At 35.9% G+C, this 18,048-nt stretch overlaps 1 protein-coding gene across 8 annotated transcripts in view; it reads left to right on the top strand.

Annotated features, from left to right (window-relative positions):
* LOC138705045 (oxysterol-binding protein-related protein 2) overlaps window positions 1–18,048 on the top strand; it is a 692,509-nt gene that overhangs the window by 117,332 nt on the left and 557,129 nt on the right. For all 8 annotated transcript variants that reach the window (XR_011333553.1, XM_069833613.1, XM_069833610.1 and 5 more), the window contains one exon: window positions 5,129–5,251. Coding sequence is in view for 7 of the 8 variants with exons in the window: in XM_069833613.1 (XP_069689714.1) it covers window positions 5,129–5,251 (123 nt within the window). In the remaining variant the exon portion in view is untranslated. The remainder of the gene's footprint in view (window positions 1–5,128; window positions 5,252–18,048) is intronic.

Here is an 18,048-nt window from a genome sequence, read left to right as displayed (position 1 = left end):
ATTGAGCCATTGGTACTACTGAACCACATAATGTTACTGGACAATTTACAGTGTTTCTCTTATAAGTAAATCTGACTAAATTTGATTTTTGAGGATTCATAATTACTCGGCATTGCTTACACCATGTGGAAATTTTTTCACAAAAAATGTTCAGTTGTTCTGCTGCTGATTCACAAGTACCTTTACTAAGAATGGCAACATCATCAGCAAAATGTGCTATTATTAAGTGATCTTGAGTTGGAAAATCCGATGTATATAGAATATAAAGCAGCGGTCCCAAAATACTACCCTGAGGTACTCCAGATTGAACAATATTTGATTTTGACTGAGCAGATTCGTATTTAACGGAGAATGTATGTTGTGAAAGGTATGACTTGATTATTAAATAATAGGTATATGGTACATGATTTTTAAGCTTTGAGAGCAAGCCTTCATGCCATACTTTATCAAATGCCTTTTCTGTGTCTAGAAAGAGACCCAAGCACACCGCCTTTTCCTCATATGTATCTAAAATAGTATCTGTGATCCGATGAAGTTGTTGTGGACAAGAGTGTTTTGCTTTAAATCCAAACTGCGTTGAAGGAATAGTCCCTTGGAGTTGTTTTAAGAGGTGAGGTATAAGTAGTTTTTCAAATATTTTTGAAGGGTTGCTTTTGTCTTTATCAGGCTTGGGGATCATAACCACTATGGCATGCTTCCATTGTCGAGGGAAATAGGTATGTTAAACGTAGAACTGCAGTGTAGATTTGTGTTAGAAGAACGAGTGGTTTTCTAGAAAAATTTTTAAGGAGAGGTTGAACAATAAGATCGTGGCCAGGAGCTTTCTTTTTTTTTTGGAGATCTTTCAATTTGATTTCTGACTTGTCCCGGTGTAAAAAAAATTTCCAAAGTAAGATATTTGAAGATGTTGTGTTAAACTTTCATGAATTTGATGAGTGAAATCTGGGTCAAGACTGAGATTGGGTTGAAACTGCTGATATAACTGTTCAGAGAAAATTTTTACTTTTTGTTCAGGTGTTGAAAACCATTGGTTGCCGACTTTAAGTGGAGGAATCCTACTGTCAGTATGTTTTATGGCAAACTTTGTTTTTTGCCATAATGTTCCATCTTCAGCAATTAAAGATTTTAATTTACTCTCCATTGCAGCCTGATGTTGATTTCTTAAAGCTGTGCTGAGTTCTTTGGTGGCTGTGTTTAATTTGGTTTTGTATGGAGGGTATTTTGTCTGTTCCCAGAGTAATTTATATTGCTTTTTAATGAGATAAAGTTGTCTTATATGTGGTGTAAATGTAACTCTGTTTTTGTTTTTATAATTCTGGGAATGGCTACTGGCGACATTTGCTGCAAATTGAATATTCCTGGTTAACATAGACACAGAAATGTCTATATCCTTGGGAGTCTTGAGAGGTATTTGTGTTTCAGTAATTGCTTCTAGTGTTGAACTGTATAGTTGCCAGTTAAATGGAAATTTCATCAGTGTAGGATGTAGAGGAGCATCTAAATTATTTATAGACAAATGAATCATTATTGGAAGATGATCTGAACTTATTTATGAATACAGAAGCCTCTGAATACAAATCGGCAAGATTTTTTACCAGAAAAAAATCTAACAAGTCTGGAGTGCCTCCATCTTGAGGATAATGTGTTGATTCATTCGGGTAAATAGCTTGCAGAGTAAATTGGTAAATTACATCGTGGAGTAATTTACTTCTAGGATTGGTCGTGTTACTTCCCCATCTAGGATGTTTACTGTTAAAGTCACCTCCAATGAGAAAATGTGTCTTCATGATATGAATAATGTCCCAGAAATGCTCCATAGTTACTCTGTTTGCAGGATCAGAATAAAATGATGCAATTTGTAATTCATTGCCTTCAAAGGTGATTTGTATGCGAGCAACTTGAATTTCAGGTTCAATTATAGGTACAAGTTCACTGTGTTTTAAGTCTGATTTGATAAATATCGCAGAACCCCCTTTTCTCACACCACTGGGGTGATCTGCTCGATATGCAATATAGCCAGGAATTCTAAAGTGAATGTGATGTGCTAACTTGGTTTCCGTTGCGAGCAGTGTGTCAATATAATGTAAATTAAGGAAAAACAGTAGTTCATGATATTTGTTGTTAATTCCTTGACAATTCCATGTGCAAATGCATATTGTTTTATTAGAGATAGTGTTCATTTTTTGTTAACAAGGACAGGTAGGATTTGAGATAACGCAGTTATAAGAGGATGAAGCAGAGCTAAGAGAGAATCTAGTTTAATAAGAACTTGCTCCAGCTGATTTACCTTTGATACACCTGAAGCTGTTTCAGCATAGGATTTTTGATTAGTTGATATTTTTGGGGCCGGAAGCAATGGAAAATTCACCCACTGGAAAAGAATTTACATTTGTATTTACATCAACTTTTCTCTTATATACAAATGAAGATGTTGCTTTCTGGAGTTTTAAATGTTGAGGGCATCCTCTGTAGCTAGCTATGTGCTGTCCTTTACAGTTTACGCACACTGGAGGTATGTTATGGGGTTTGTTACAGTTTGAAGTGGGATGAATTCCATCGCATTTAACACACCGGGCCCTTTTATGACAGTAGTTTTTACTATGACCATATTCCTGGCAGTTCATACATTGTATAATGTGTCTCTTAGGTTTAGGAGGCTCTACTTTTATCACAGCATAGTACAACCTATTTAAATCATATATCTTATCATTGTTAACGTTGGGTTTAAGGTCTAGGAAAAATAAAGGTAAAGGTACTTTAGTAATAGGATGGTATATTGGAACCATCTGCAGAGTTTCAAATCCTTGTTCACGCAACTAATTCTTAACTGCATTGGTGTCACATGAAGGATGTAAGCCTCTAATTACAACCCGAAAACTGCGTTTATTCTTCATTTGAAATGTATGATATTCAGCTTTATGTGTTTCAAAATATTTGATAGCATTTCTGTAGCCTTCAACAGATTCAAAAGAAAATTTTACCCTCTGATTATCCAGAGTAACATGTTTAAAATTACCAACATTTTGTATGCTTAAGTTGGAAAGAATTACATTTATGTTTGATATATTGTTTACATATATAGGGGGAGGTTTCATTGATTTTTCATTAGAACTATTGTTCTGATCCATAGTTTTTGTGTCATTATCTTCGGATAAGTTTGATAATGGTTCAAAAGGATTTGGAGAAATATATGAAGACTTGTTATTACTTTCAGATCCTGATGTTGATCGTTTTCGTTTTTGTCGATTGTTGTCATCTTCATTGACATCCATCTTGATGAGATTCTGCTAGCAATGCAGAAACAATTTATATAGCTTGTACTCTTAGTCAAACACCTAGACAACACTAAAAATAATGAAATGTTAAAATAGAAACAAAATAACACTTAAAACACACAACTTAAAAACTTGATGTAAAGATATGAACAATCTAAACTAATTATAATATGGAGCGACAATACCTAGCTTCACAAACTTTCCAAGGCCCACTCTGAATGGGGCGCAATTAGACAAAATTAGTAACTTTACTCCTATGTAACATATTTTTATGAAATTTTACACAGTAGTTACGGGTAGCATATATGTTTTGTATACAAGCTCTCATTACGTTGGTATAAGGGGAACTACGCCATATAGGGGGGTGCAATTAGACAAAATTAATAACTGTTCTCTTATCTAACATATTTTTATGAAATTTTACACAGTAGTTACAGGTAGAATATATGTTTTGTAGACAAGCTCTCATTACGTTGGTATAAGGGGAACTACCCCTTATAGGGAGCGCAATTAGACAAAATTAGTAACTTTTCTCCTATCTAACATATTTTTATTAAATTTTATACAGTAGTTACACGTAGTACATTTGTTTTGTGTACAAACTTAGATTACGTTGGTATAAGAGGAACTGCCCCTTATAGGGGGATGCATTTAGACAAAATTAGTAACTTTTCTTCTGTCTAACAGATTTTCATGAAACTTTATACAGTAGTTATAGGTAGTAAACTTGTTTTGTATACAAGCTCTAATTCTCTGGATTGTCTTTGTTTCGACCTCATACTTGCTGTAATGGAAAAGCTTTCTTTGGCAGCCACGACTTTTTCCAGGGATAAGTTTTCTCTAAATTTTCATTACTTTCACGATGAGAACCTAATTTAATAAGTAGTTCACTAAGACAATGTTCATTTCGTTAAAAAGAAAACTCATATTCTTTATCCTCTTGCTCTCCAACGATAAAATATATTATGGGAGAAATGTAACATTTTAGGTACTATTGCATTTTTTGGACACTCGTGAAGCTTATTTGATACATAATTAACAAGCTGCCACCTTGAATTCCCTGAATTGTACTTCAGATGCAGATTCGGTTCACAGATATTTAAATAACTGTAATCGAGAAAAATTGCACTACTGCACCTGGAAAGAATAGTACGCATAATTTATTACTTCTGCAAATCTCCGCACCTTAAGTCTTAATTTAAAATAGAGTTAAATACTCAAGGAAGTGAAAAAAAATCATTTTGGGACGGAACAAAGAGTGTTTTTGCTCTACTTAGCCAAGTCTGCACTCAATGGTTACATTTATATTTTGTCACGTGTCCATTCATGCTAATTTGACATGCTATAATAACATTAAAACAAACAGCGTTACATATCTAAAGGACTATTTGACATGTTGATACCAAATATGAATGGAATCGACCACTTACAACAGAGTTACAGCACAAAGAAAACGGCAGACTCGCAGTACTTGCTGAGTAAGAATGTTGGGTGCCAAAATGTGGCATGTTATCGGCTTCTTGTCTCGCTCTGCAGCCACCTCCACTGATTAAGATTATCAATTCAGTGTTACTCAGTTATATAGGAAAAATAATTTAAGGGTTTATTTCATTTTTTTACATGTCATTTTTCTACTTTTGTCCTAAATATGGATTTTGGACCACTGTGCGACATGGATGTGGAGTTAGACTTTTTTCGAGACAGTACTACCACTACAACTCTAATAATAGGCTATTTCGACCTATTCCACTTCACAAAGTGTCTTTTCTGTATTTTCAGTATCTCCTAATATCCCATTGTTATTGATTCTATGTTTTATTCTATAACCTTACTTTTTTTCAACTGATTTTCAGAAATGGATTAATGCTTTCACGGAGCATGCAGCGTTCAGCACTCACTACCTCACACAGGGCCATGTACAGTTTGATGATAGTGATGATGAAGATCACCATATCAAACCACTTGGTTCAATGCAGGTAATAGTTTAATTAATACAGAAATCAAGATAAGTTCCTTAAGCATATGGGATTTTGCATGCATGTGTGTGTAAGCATGTTTGCCATTGAAAATTCTTTTCTCTAAACAACTTATAGAGTACAATTTTTTTGTTTATAGAAATACAATTTCTCCAGAAATTTCTAAACTGAGACACTTAGTTGAGATTATTTTGTTGGTACAACTTCATGATATAGTTACAGCACTGGCGCAATGAGGAACCAGGTTTTGGCGGTAAAAACCCCTACCCAGAATCCCCCCCCCCCCAAAAAAAAAGAAACCCTGTTGAAGCTCTGCAACATTATAATAGTGACATACTCGTACTTCCAATAATACACAACCTGTTCACAATAATGACAACTCTATATACATATATGAGAAAATTTATGTGAATGAAAATGATCTGCTCAAGGAACTAGCTAAGAAATGTAGAAGGTTGAAATACACCCATGTCCAGCTTAAAAGTGTAATAACATAAATATGCTTATTAGTCAATTTGTCGCACTTCATTTTTCTTTTATTTCAGCATATAAATATTTTTCATTTTGTCGAATGTCAACACTGTAATAAAAATTTTAATCTATGCTCACCTATTTTTGATATCCTGTGCTCAGAGTTGGATAAGTTACTTTTTAAAAGTAACTAAGTTACAGTTACTGTACACAAAAAGTAACTGAGTTACAGTTACCAGCGTTACAGTTACAGTTACTTTTATATAAAATTAGCCTACAGTAAAAATTAAAATGATATTTTTCCCCTATAATTTGTTTAATTGGATATGAAATACTGGATGCCTATCAATTAGGTATGCGGAAAATGATCTTTAATAAACTGACTGTGTGAAAATTATAATTTATTTTATATGAAACTTAAAATTTGTAAACATTTATAACTACCAGTACCTGCCATTCCTTCACTTTGACTATGAATGAATGCAAATCTCATTTCTTTGATATTGCATAATAATGTGACTGACTACCTGTGGATGAGATCTTACAGTAAGCTAAACATATTTAATCTAAAAACAAGATTTGGTAATGAGTGTCCCAATCCTGTTGGTTACACATCATTAAAATTTTATATGAACTGCTTGTTCATTTCTAGTAAAATTTGTTTTTCAAATGCTTCATCCCTCAATTTGACCCTTAGTGTCCTCTACACAATGCTCCCTACACTGAAAACTCTTTCTACAGGAGCACTTGTTAGTAGGCCTGTATTATATTTAATGAGAGTCTTGAACACGGGGAAACCATTAAACATTTGTAAGTCAGCAGAATTGCTTTGTAGAAATTGTTCAAGGTCCTGTTCAACACTTGAATGACTATTTTGCCTCTCAAAGCAGAAAAAGTCCTTCTCTTCAGATGCCTCATCTTCCTCAGCAGTGTCTTTTACGCTTATTTCCTGCATGAGTTCGAGCATATAACCTTTAGCCACACAGGAATGAGCTCAATCCATTCAGTTTGTTTTGAAGTTGGAGTAGAACCATGCAAAGAGGATGATATCTTTGTTTTCAATTGCATTATCAAACCTGAAAAGAATAGTCCAATATTTGTTTTAGTAAATATTATTGAAAAGCTTTTTTCTTTAATGGCCAATATGGCGGATGAGATCGAATCACGGTTACACAGTGCTCTCAGTTACCTGCAGAATACCGCAGACGCAGGCGGATATATGAAGAAAGAAACCAGAGAAAACATATATAAAACGGTGAGCGACATTAAGAACTGTTTAAAGGAAATGAAAGCCTTACTTGAGAATAGCATCATTGAAAAATAGACTCCACAACAAGAGAACAATGAAGACAAATATAACGATACGATAGCAACACCAGACAGACGAACTGCAGGACAGGTGGCGTCATCTCTTGGCAACACACAAAAAGCAGCCAGCGACATGCAGACATCTGACAGGCTGCTGAGCAACTGCAGAAACAACGGAAAGAGAAGCTGACAGCTAGTGAGCAGCAAGATGAGGCAACGAAGCTAGACGGATGAGGCCAAGACCAGATGCCTTCTAATGGACAACCAGACAACCATCAACGGGATAGCAGTGACAGCCACACCAAACACAGAATGGAAAACAGAATCGCAAGGAACCTAGCGCAGGAACTACAAAACATAATGGAGAACTTATCAGTTAAACCAAAGACTATTATGCGCGAGGAAATTAACTCGTTCAGAATGAATGCAGGAGCAGAGCAAGCAACCACCACAGAAACGAAAGACTTGGAAACTATAACATACTAAAGCCGCACATACAAAGATTCTAACATATGGTAAGTGGAGGGGTCACGACGCACACAAAAGAAACCCAAGTACTCCAATACGCAGCTGACAATTGCAACAGCAGTATATACACGAAACACCAACTCCGAAAGGGACAGAGAGACAAATGCATCTGGACTGCAAGCAGCAGAATGCAGAGGATGGATATACATAGGGTGACTTCACCAAAACACCACAGTTGAAAGGGTACAGCGACACCTATCCGAACTAAACGTGGAAAATATAATTGATTGCGAAGAACTACCAACCAACAACACACTTAAAGCACTAAGAGTAGTTATACCTCTACACGAGCTGCCGAAGGTCTATGTCCCAGGGGCATGGCCTGATGGTGTTGTTGTCAGGCGATATCGACTCTTTCGCCCCTGAGAAGCATGAATCACACTGCCAGCCTAGCCATCTACGCCTCTTGCTAAGGAATGTAGAAGGCCTAAAGAGCACCTTAGAATTGACAGCCAACAACCTGCTGCAATCACACGATATACTCATAATGTTAGAGACCTTATCGACCAAACCCATTGAATTAAATGGATTTTACGCACAGCACATGCCAGTAACACAAGGTCCAAGAGGGAGACCAATGTGCGGCATCTCATGCTATTACAAACCAAAAGTAGGCAAAGTACTGAGCACACACCAAGAAGAGGACACAATGATTATAAATTAAGAGAGGATATCCGTGATAGCCATATACGCAGAACCACTAACACCCATAGAAGAACTAATAGCCAGAGGGCAAGTGCCCTGGGTAGAGACATAATACTAGCTGGAGATCTGAATTGCAGACTAGACAACACCAACCATAGAGGAAAATAACTAATGTAATTGATGACAGAGGAAGGCTTCATCCTCGTCAACAAAGCTGAAGACAGAACATATGTCGCACAATCAGGGAGCAGCACTATAGACTTAATTTTCTTCAATGAATTACAGCATGTGTCACGCAACAGAGGGGGTGATGATAAAGAAACACTGTTCAGTCTCAATCTCGGCTCACTTTAACGTCACAAAAATGGAGAAGAGAGAAAAACACGAATCTACCAACACTTCAAGGCGACTAGACTACGATGTAGTAAGATAACAAACCAAGGAAAGGAACGAAATCGATGAACACATAATGAGAAACGACATAGAAGCAGCTGCATTATCCCTGGAGAAGACAATCAAGGCAGCACTGGTGTATAACCTGAAAAGAAGATCACACATATGGTTCGACAAGGAATGCTATATGAAGAGAAAGATCAGCCTCGAAGCCATCCATGCAGCAAAGGACAGTAAGAACCGGGAGGCAATAAGGCAATACAGCGAAAGGAGGGAAGGAATACAAAAAATTACTATCGGAAAAACAGAAGGAACACCTGGAAAAAGAGGTAGCAAGGATAATAGAAGAATCCGAAAATGACCCATTCATAGCATTGAAGCCTACGAAAGCACAGCACAGTGGGAAAATAGAAATGGCAGTATGGGAAGAGTACTTTAGGAACATCCTAAATGTAGAAGAAACCGTCACTAATACTGAGCCAGTTACAGCGGATCATACCAAGCAGAAATCGATCCGTTCATGAAGGAAGAGGTGCACGAAGTAATCACGTCACTGAAAAACAAAAAGGCCCCGGGACCTGACAGCGTAGGTAATGAATACATAAAAGACTCAACAGAGACACTACTACTGGCAGTCACAGACCTAATGAACCTCTGTCTATGAGTGTGCAGTATCTCCACAACATGTCTACAATCAAACTGCTTTACAAGGGGAAAGGGAACCAGTCAGACCCAAACTCATGCAGAGGGATATCTCTAGAAAAGAATATGATGAAGAAGGAGGCAGAGAGGCAGCAGGAGACAGGATATACCTAGGATCTAAACCCCTCACGTCTGTTAATATATTCAAATACCTTATCAAAAGGATCTCACAAGTAGTAGAACACAAAATCCCAGATGAGCAGTTCAGCTTCCATAAAAGAAGGAGCACCCTACATGCCATCAACAACCTGATTAATGACATCAAAGAAGCACTAAGACACCCAAGAGGCAAATTCCACGCAGTATTTATCGATTACACAAAAATCTTCAATACGCTAAACAGACCACTAATACTTGAGAAACTGGAAGCCATAACAATTAAGGGCAACAAGGTCATGACACTGATATGCAACATATTGACGATTAACTATGTGCAAATAGCAGACAGAGTCGCAGTTTCAAAATTGTTGACACAAACCAATGGAGTACTACAAGGTGATCCACTAAGTCCCCTTTTGTTCAACATTGAGACGTACGATGTGGTGAAGACAATTAAGCAAGACACAGAGGACGTGAAAATCTACTTATACTCCGACAACATGGTCATCAGAGCACGATCCCTGCAGGAAGTACAAAAAGCACCAACCATGTGGACAGGTGGGCAAAGGACAACAAGCTGACCATCAACACAGAGAAAAACCTGAAAATGGCGTTCCGAAAAGGAGGCAGAGAGGCAGCAGGAGACAGGATATACCTAGGAGTGAAACCCCTCATGTCTGTTAATACATTCAAATACCTAGGACTGATCATGCAAACCACAACAAGATCCTACAGAGTTCACATAAAGTCCAGAGCAATGGCGGCCACAAAAGCCATATTCGAAATCAAAACAATTATGAGGCTCTTGCTGGAAACTGCCATGATACCATTCGACACAAAAATCGCGCCCATCGCCACATACAGACGATATCATATGGAGAAACTGAGCCTGGCGGACCTAAGGATACTAGAAGCAGTCAAGTCACGTTTCCTGAAAGCTACCCTGGGAATCTCGAAATGCACAAAATCCAGGCTAGCCTACGAACTTGCTGTGTGGACTACCATCCACAGACGCCTGGGAAAAACTACTGCAGGACAGAGTGAGGAAGAGGAAAGAAATCTGGCCAGATTTCTACTTAACAAAGGCCATGATAAATAGGACATGGACAGACACCAACCAAGATCTTCGCCATTTTGTGAACTTGATGGCGGTACATGGGTACCACCATAAACTGTGCAAAAACGAGTACTTCCATAACCCAGACGAAACCTTTGTGTGCAACCTGTGGCATGAACAATGCAGCCGATACCATGTAACCACATGTAAAAACCGGGTAACATCCATTGTGAACTTTGTGAAAGTGCAAAGTGATAGTTCGCCTAATGAACAAACTGTGTTAACAACACCATGCACAACTTTGCGATCTATCTTTATTAATTAATAAAAAGCTAATTTCTAAAATATTTCAGAAAATTATGTGTTATAATAAAATATCAATTAAATATATCTCAGCTCTTTTGCAATTCCTGAAGAACTGCCTCAAACAAAGACAGATTGTTAACTGACTACATAGCTTGTTGAGCTTTTGTTTCAAAGAAGTCAAAGTTGGGAAGAGGAAACCCATGCACATATTGTGTTCTCGTAACAAATTTAGTACCTGTGCCAATGGACTCATCACTTCACTGTATTCTTTTAAGAAAGTAACTTCTTGGCAGTGAACAAAAATCCAGGCAGCTGTCAATTTTTTCACTGCCATTCTCCATTAACTTGAGTATCTGTTGGACAGCCTCATATATGGAGTTCCATCTGAAAAAGTTGTGATTTTCATAATCTGTCAGACTACAATAACTGCAACTTATTGTAAACAAATAAAGTAGTAAGTAAATAATCATAGGTTATCATGAAACTAAGGAAAAGAAACCATGGTTTGATGAAGATTGTTCTATTGTAGTAGATAAAAGGAAACAGGCAAAATTGAAATTCTTACAGGATCCAATCGTGGAGAATAGAGATAATTATTTCAATGAAAGACAGGAAGCAAGTCGTACACTTAGGAATAAAAAGAGAGATTACTTGAAGGAAAAACTGAATGAGATAGAAACAAATAGTAAGAATAAAAACATTCCAGATTTATATAAGGGTATAAAGGAATTTAAAAACGGATATCAGGCAAGGGTAAACGTGATCAAGGATGAGAATGGTGACTTGCTTGCAGACTCTCATTCAATCCTGAACAGATGGAAAAACTATTTTGGGCAACTATTAAATATACATAGGCCAAATAGAAATGATCGGGACGAAATTCAAATACAAACTGCTGAGCCATTTATACCGGAACCCACACTTTCTGCAGTCGAAATTGCGATAGAAAATCTGGAAAAGTACAAGTCTCCAGGTATTGATCAAATTCCAGCAGAATTAATACAAGAGGGTGGAAGGGCATTATCTAGCGAAATTTATAAACTTGTATTTGCAATTTGGGAAAAGGAAATTGTACCAGAACAATGGAAGGAGCCCATAATCGTACCTATTTTTAAGAAGGGGGACAAGACTAACTGTAGTAACTTTCGAGGAATATCACTTTTGTTGATGTCGTACAAAATTTTGTCGAATATCCTTTTGAGAAGATTAACTCCATATGTAGATGAAATTATTGGGGATCATCAATGTGGTTTTAGGCGTAATAGATCGACTATTGATCAAATTTTTTGTATTCGACAGATATTGAAGAAAAATGGGAGTATAAGGGTACAGTACATCAGTTATTCATAGATTTCAAAAAGGCGTATGACTCGGTTAAAAGAGAAGTTTTATATAATATTCTTATTGAATTTGGTATTCCCAAGAAACTAGTTCGATTAATTAAAATGTGTCTTAGTGAAACTTACAGCAGAGTCCGTATAGGCCAGTTTCTATCTGATGCTTTTCCAATTCACTGCGGGCTAAAGCGGGGAATGCACTATCACCTTTACTTTTTAACTTCGCTCTAGAATATGCCATTAAGAAAGTTCAGGATAATAGACAGGGTTTGGAATTGAACGGGTTACATCAGCTTCTTGTCTATGCGAATGACGTGAATATGTTAGGAGAAAATCCACAAACGATTAGGGGAAACGCGGAAATTATAGTTGAAGCAAGTAAAGCGATTGGGTTGGAAATAAATCCTGAAAAGACTAAGTATATGATTATGTCTCGTGACCAGAATATTGTACGAAATGGAACTATAAAAATTGGAAATTTATCCTTCGAAGAGGTGGAAAAATTCAAATATCTTCGAGCAACAGTAACGAACATAAATGATACTCGGGAGGAAATTAAACGCAGAGTAAATATGGGAAATGCCTGTCATTATTCGGTTGAGAAGCTTTTGTCATATAGTCTTCTGTCAAAAAATCTGAAAGTTAGAATTTATAAAACAGTTATATTACCGGTTGTTCTGTATGGTTGTGAAACTTGGACTCTCACTTTGAGAGAGGAACAGAGATTAAGGGTGTTTGAGAATAAGGTTCTTAGGAAAATATTTGGGGCTAAGAGGGATGAAGTTACAGGAGAATGGAGAAAGTTACACAACACAGAGGTGCACGCATTGTATACTTCACCTGACATAATTAGGACCATAAAATCCAGACGTTTGAGATGGGCAGGACATGTAGCACGTATGGGCGAATCCAGAAATGCATATAGAGTGTTAGTTGGGAGTCCGGAGGGCAAAAGACCTTTGGGCAGGCCGAGACGTAGATGGGAAGATAATATTAAAATGGATTTGAGGGAGGTAGGATATGATGGTAGAGACTAGATTAATCTTGCTCAGGATAGGGACCAATGGCGAGCTTATGTGAGGGTGGCAATGAACCTCCGGGTTCCTTAAAAGCCAGTAAGTAAGTAAGTAAATAATAAATGACATAAAACCCTTTAAATCGTAACTACAGGTGTCGACAAATAGACACCACAGATGTCTTTAATAAGGTCTGCAACCTGTGTTGATTGCTTTTGTTTATTCCAAAGCTTGGCGCTCCTTGAAACTCTTGAAGTGTGTATCTTCCAGTGCATGTTTAGAATCTTTCACAGCAATCAAATTTAGTGTATGACTTGCACATCGATGGCAAGGAAACAGTTCTATCTCTTCTTCATTACTTTCAGTTTCACCTTCTGATTCCAAGATACTGAAGGCATTTATAAATTCTAAATCATCGCTACTCTCATCATCATTGTCTTGCTGTTCATCTTCATTAATATTCTGCCTCTAGAACAGTCTAAAATGAAACAGAAGTAAGGAAACCAAGCTTATAAAACCATTAACAATAACAGTATTTTTGTAACTCATCTTCTGTTCCATTATTTTGGTTGAAATTTTTAAATTCTTACCGAAGAGTATTGCAAAAGTTTGTGCCGTTGTCTGTTCTAGTGCTACATACTTTATTTTTTATGTGATATTCTGGCAAAGTGTTATTTATCTTCTTGGCCAGAACATCGTATGTATGTCTTCCTTTCATACCTCTACATGCCAACACTGCCATTTTTCATTTTAATGTGATTGGATCAAGCCAATGAAGCCAATGAAGCTCCTAAAGACAATAATGTGGTTGAAGATTAACGACAAGATGTATTTGCGTAAATAATGTGAGTAGATTACGTGTCTTAGAAGAGGGGCTCGCAACAGGAACAGTTTTGTTGTGGCACATGCGCGGACCTCTCATGTAGTTGCAGCGTGATCCTTACTTGAATTTATTTTCGTGTGTACATTCCAGATCAAATCAAGAAGATTCCTTCTTGCTCCGGTTACACATCTTGCATATACAAAGGTTAGAGTTGGTTAATTTATGTTTTTATTAACCAAGTGCGTGGATGTGCAGAGAGCCAAGATGATCCTGACGGTCATGGCCCTTATGACAGTTTTTGTTTCGTAATATTAATTAACAATAATATGCTATGATGAAAGTGGTGAATAATTTCATGGCCGCTAAAAGTTTTCTTCATAAAAGACTAGATATTTTCTCTAGAACACAAATAAAACAGCAACGCAGTCACAATTATGTACTTAACGCATTGGCGAACATTAATCGAAAATTTATTTTCCTTCATTTGAATGAAATTCCTCGCAACTCACCTCCCCCCCCCACCCTTATTTCATTGTGATAACTTACTTTAAAAATCTTACTACGTCTGCATCTTCTTTTGGTGCATTCAAAACACCGCTATTGTACTGCATAAACCTTGTACTTAAATATAGTCGCGAATTTTACTACCACCATTTCGATTGTCTTTTGTTTGACAATGTTCATTACGGCAAAGTGACTAGTGGCCAGCAAGCAACGTCGACTAGCGACGTTGGTCTACTGTGCATATTATCCAATTGTCCCCTTTCTTCTTGAATTAACCTCATGAACAGAGTTCAGATTGCCAGGATTCAACCTATTTTGTTCCGTGCCACATGTCTCGAATATTTTAACATAATTTGTTTCGTGCATACCACAGTCAACTATATGGATCTTATAAAATCCAAAAAAAAGGCTAAATGACTCATATAAACCTAAAAGGGCTAAATGAAGCCAAAAATCAAGGAAACCTAAGTGGGACAAAAATAACTTTTAAAAGTCGGTAATTAATAAATAATAATAAATATTTACAATAAAAGAAAACTGTCTTGAAACAGTAAATAATCTAACTGTACGAGACATTTAAATAACATCATAATCTTATTGCTTCGATAATTTCGTATGCCTACATCAACAATGCACTTAAATTACGATGTCATTAAAACATTGTTGGCCGAATCCAATTTTGTGCAGTCATGGAAGTGGTGGTATTGAAGGTTGTGCGATAACATACGAGTATATATTGTTGCATTGAATCAAGCTACACTTGTACAATAAAATTATTCACTAGTTCTTTGCTATCATTTCACAGGTGATGTTCGTTTGATAAATTTGTTACTTCTTGGCACAGTTACAGTTTAGACATACGAGAATTAGCAGCATCGCACACAAATTTACTTGGAAATGGATAGATGATAATTCTAATTTCACAACTGATGATGAAAAAATCTTCTGTCGAGCTTGTCAAAAGAAAGTAAGTAGGCTATGCAATAAACAGTTAAATAATTAGCTTTCAGACCAGGCTTTCTGTTGGCTAGTTTGAATAATTCAAAGATAATTTTATCCTGGATGGGAGTTAAATCTGGATAGATCAGTGGTTAGAATACCAGCACTTAAACCTGACAGACCCAAGAACGATTGGGACGATTCAGTGTAGAATTTTTCCAGTTATTCAATATTTATGCTGATGGTCGGATTTTATATTATCTACAGTTATTTTCGAGTTGAGCGTATTTTCGAAGTGATTTAACTTTGCTACTTTTATTTTTCATTTAAATTGAGAATTTAATTGCCACAATGATGAAATTTGCTCTCATATATCCTATGCTGTTGAAGGGACATTTGCAACACATAAAGCATTGTTGACAGACAACAGAAAAAAAATTTGCACCAGAAATTTTAGAAATGTGACTTGTCATATATTGTAATCCACACAATTAGTTTTTTCATCTTGATTACACACTTTTAACTCTTTATGTCACTTAGGAATGTAGTTAATATAACCAGTCATGGGTCATGCCACGAAAATGCGACATTTTCACGAAAAATAAAAATCTCACGAATCCCTGATGGTTATGTCATTTTTTTCGTTGCGATCCGATTTTTTTAAATCTGACAACACTGATTGTGTAATGACACGTATGTGGGAGAAAAAGCACAAAGAAGTCTGTGGTTTAAGAGCGCTAAATTATCTATTAGAAATCATATGTTTGAATACACATGTAAGGGAAATAATTACTTCTGCATGTTAAATTCAATTAATAATGAAGTGCTGACCTTTGTTAATAATTAAAATGCATAGAAACCGTAATACAATGATTATTTCATGCTTGATTACAACTATTGCAAAGAAAGATTGAGAGTTCGTATGTCATGCTCAAATGGACATTTGTTTATATTTCTTCAAAACCAGTTCATTTTTTAATGTTTCATAAATGTAAAAGTGTGATACATCACATAACAACAAACTTCTTATATGCACAACATTTTGATTTATGTACAAATTCTACAAGAAAGACATGTGGCACTCATAAAACAATGACTGTGACACACGAACAAAAATGTTATGTTCGTGTGTCACTAAAGTTTATCCTAAAATCCAGTTTGTTGTTATTGGAAATCTTTACACCTAAACATAATTAGTAGTGGGATTTCAAATACTTATTGTTGATTTAGATAATTGTGTGTGTGTTTGTGTGTGTGCGTTTTTTTTTTTTTTCAATGTACATATACTGTAGGTTAAACACTCTTGAAAATATGTGTTCCATAACTGTTGTAAGGGGGAAAGGAACTGGCCACACTACCCCATTATCTCCTGGCCTAATCACCTCATAAAGTGGTGCCTTCTTGGTATCACTTGTGAGGTTCACACCTGTCTTTGGACAGTTGACTAAACAACAAATATACAGGTGAAGTTACAAAAACATGTGGTGGCAAAGAATTTAAAGTGTCTGTGATGTCCAAGGAAGGGAAGCACTATAAATGGCTGACATATTGGTATATTCATCACATGACATTACACAGGAAATATACCATATATGGTTGTAAACAACCGTAGATATTTTAAATTTAAAAGTGTATTTTAGTGTAATCTAGTGTTGTTTTATATAAGTACTGTAGGCATAGTCTTCTTTCACAAGAAGTGATGTATTATAGTTCATTTAAAACAATTAGTAACCAACATGACAGAAATGTTCATGTGTCGCAACATACTTGCAATATTTTATTTCTTAATGGCACTGTTATTTTTTTAAGTTTGTGATTTAGCAGTTACATGTACTACACAAGTGTCTGAATTGTTTGGAAAACAACTGAATGCATTTATGTCATTTGACACAATAATATGAACATTTTCCATTTTGGTAATAAATCAAGTGGCAAGAAAATGTCTGTGTGTCACACCATGCAATATTTCATATTTTTTTACATTACTAATTATTCCGTTTCATTAAGAATTTGTGTTTATATTTAGGAATGCTTATGTTAAAAGATACTTATGTCTTTTTCATGAACTACTAAGTATTTAATTAAATATCTTGTGAAGATCATAGTTACTTCAAAAATGTTACGTGTGTCACTATGGAATAACCCTCATGTGTTAAAATAAACTAAGTTGCATAGGCGGAATTATGGGGAATTATCCCTCCCAAACTTGTCTGAACACTTTTTATTATTAACATTAGCAAATATTGAATTCAAAATACTTTTCTTGCTTTTGTTTATGATTAAGTTTCTGTGCTTAAATTGAGGAATTAATGTATCCAGACCATGTATCTAGACTATAATATTTATTTTAAATTTCTGAATGTATAAGAATTTCTGTACCTCGTTTGAGGTATGGAAGCACTGTAATTTTGTTTTTGTAACAGCCTGTAATCGTGTGTTAGAAGTCTGCAGCGGCCATCTACTGAATTAGGTGTTAGTGAAGAAAAAAAAATCACTATAGTCTCATGTTAAAGGAGTGGAAATTTTCAGTGGTTTTCATAAAATAATCATAGTCCAAAGATTTTTTTTTTTTTTTTTTGCAAAAACAGTCATTTTCCAGGAAGATGGTAGCATTTACAAATAATATCCCATTCATAAACAAAAGCAAGAAAAGTCTTTTGAATTTAATA

This window comes from Periplaneta americana, chromosome 8 (genome assembly GCF_040183065.1).
Source record: "Periplaneta americana isolate PAMFEO1 chromosome 8, P.americana_PAMFEO1_priV1, whole genome shotgun sequence".
Lineage (NCBI taxonomy): Eukaryota > Metazoa > Arthropoda > Insecta > Blattodea > Blattidae > Periplaneta > Periplaneta americana.
Note: the sequence above shows the minus strand (reverse complement) of the source record. Positions and strands in the feature narration are given on the sequence as shown.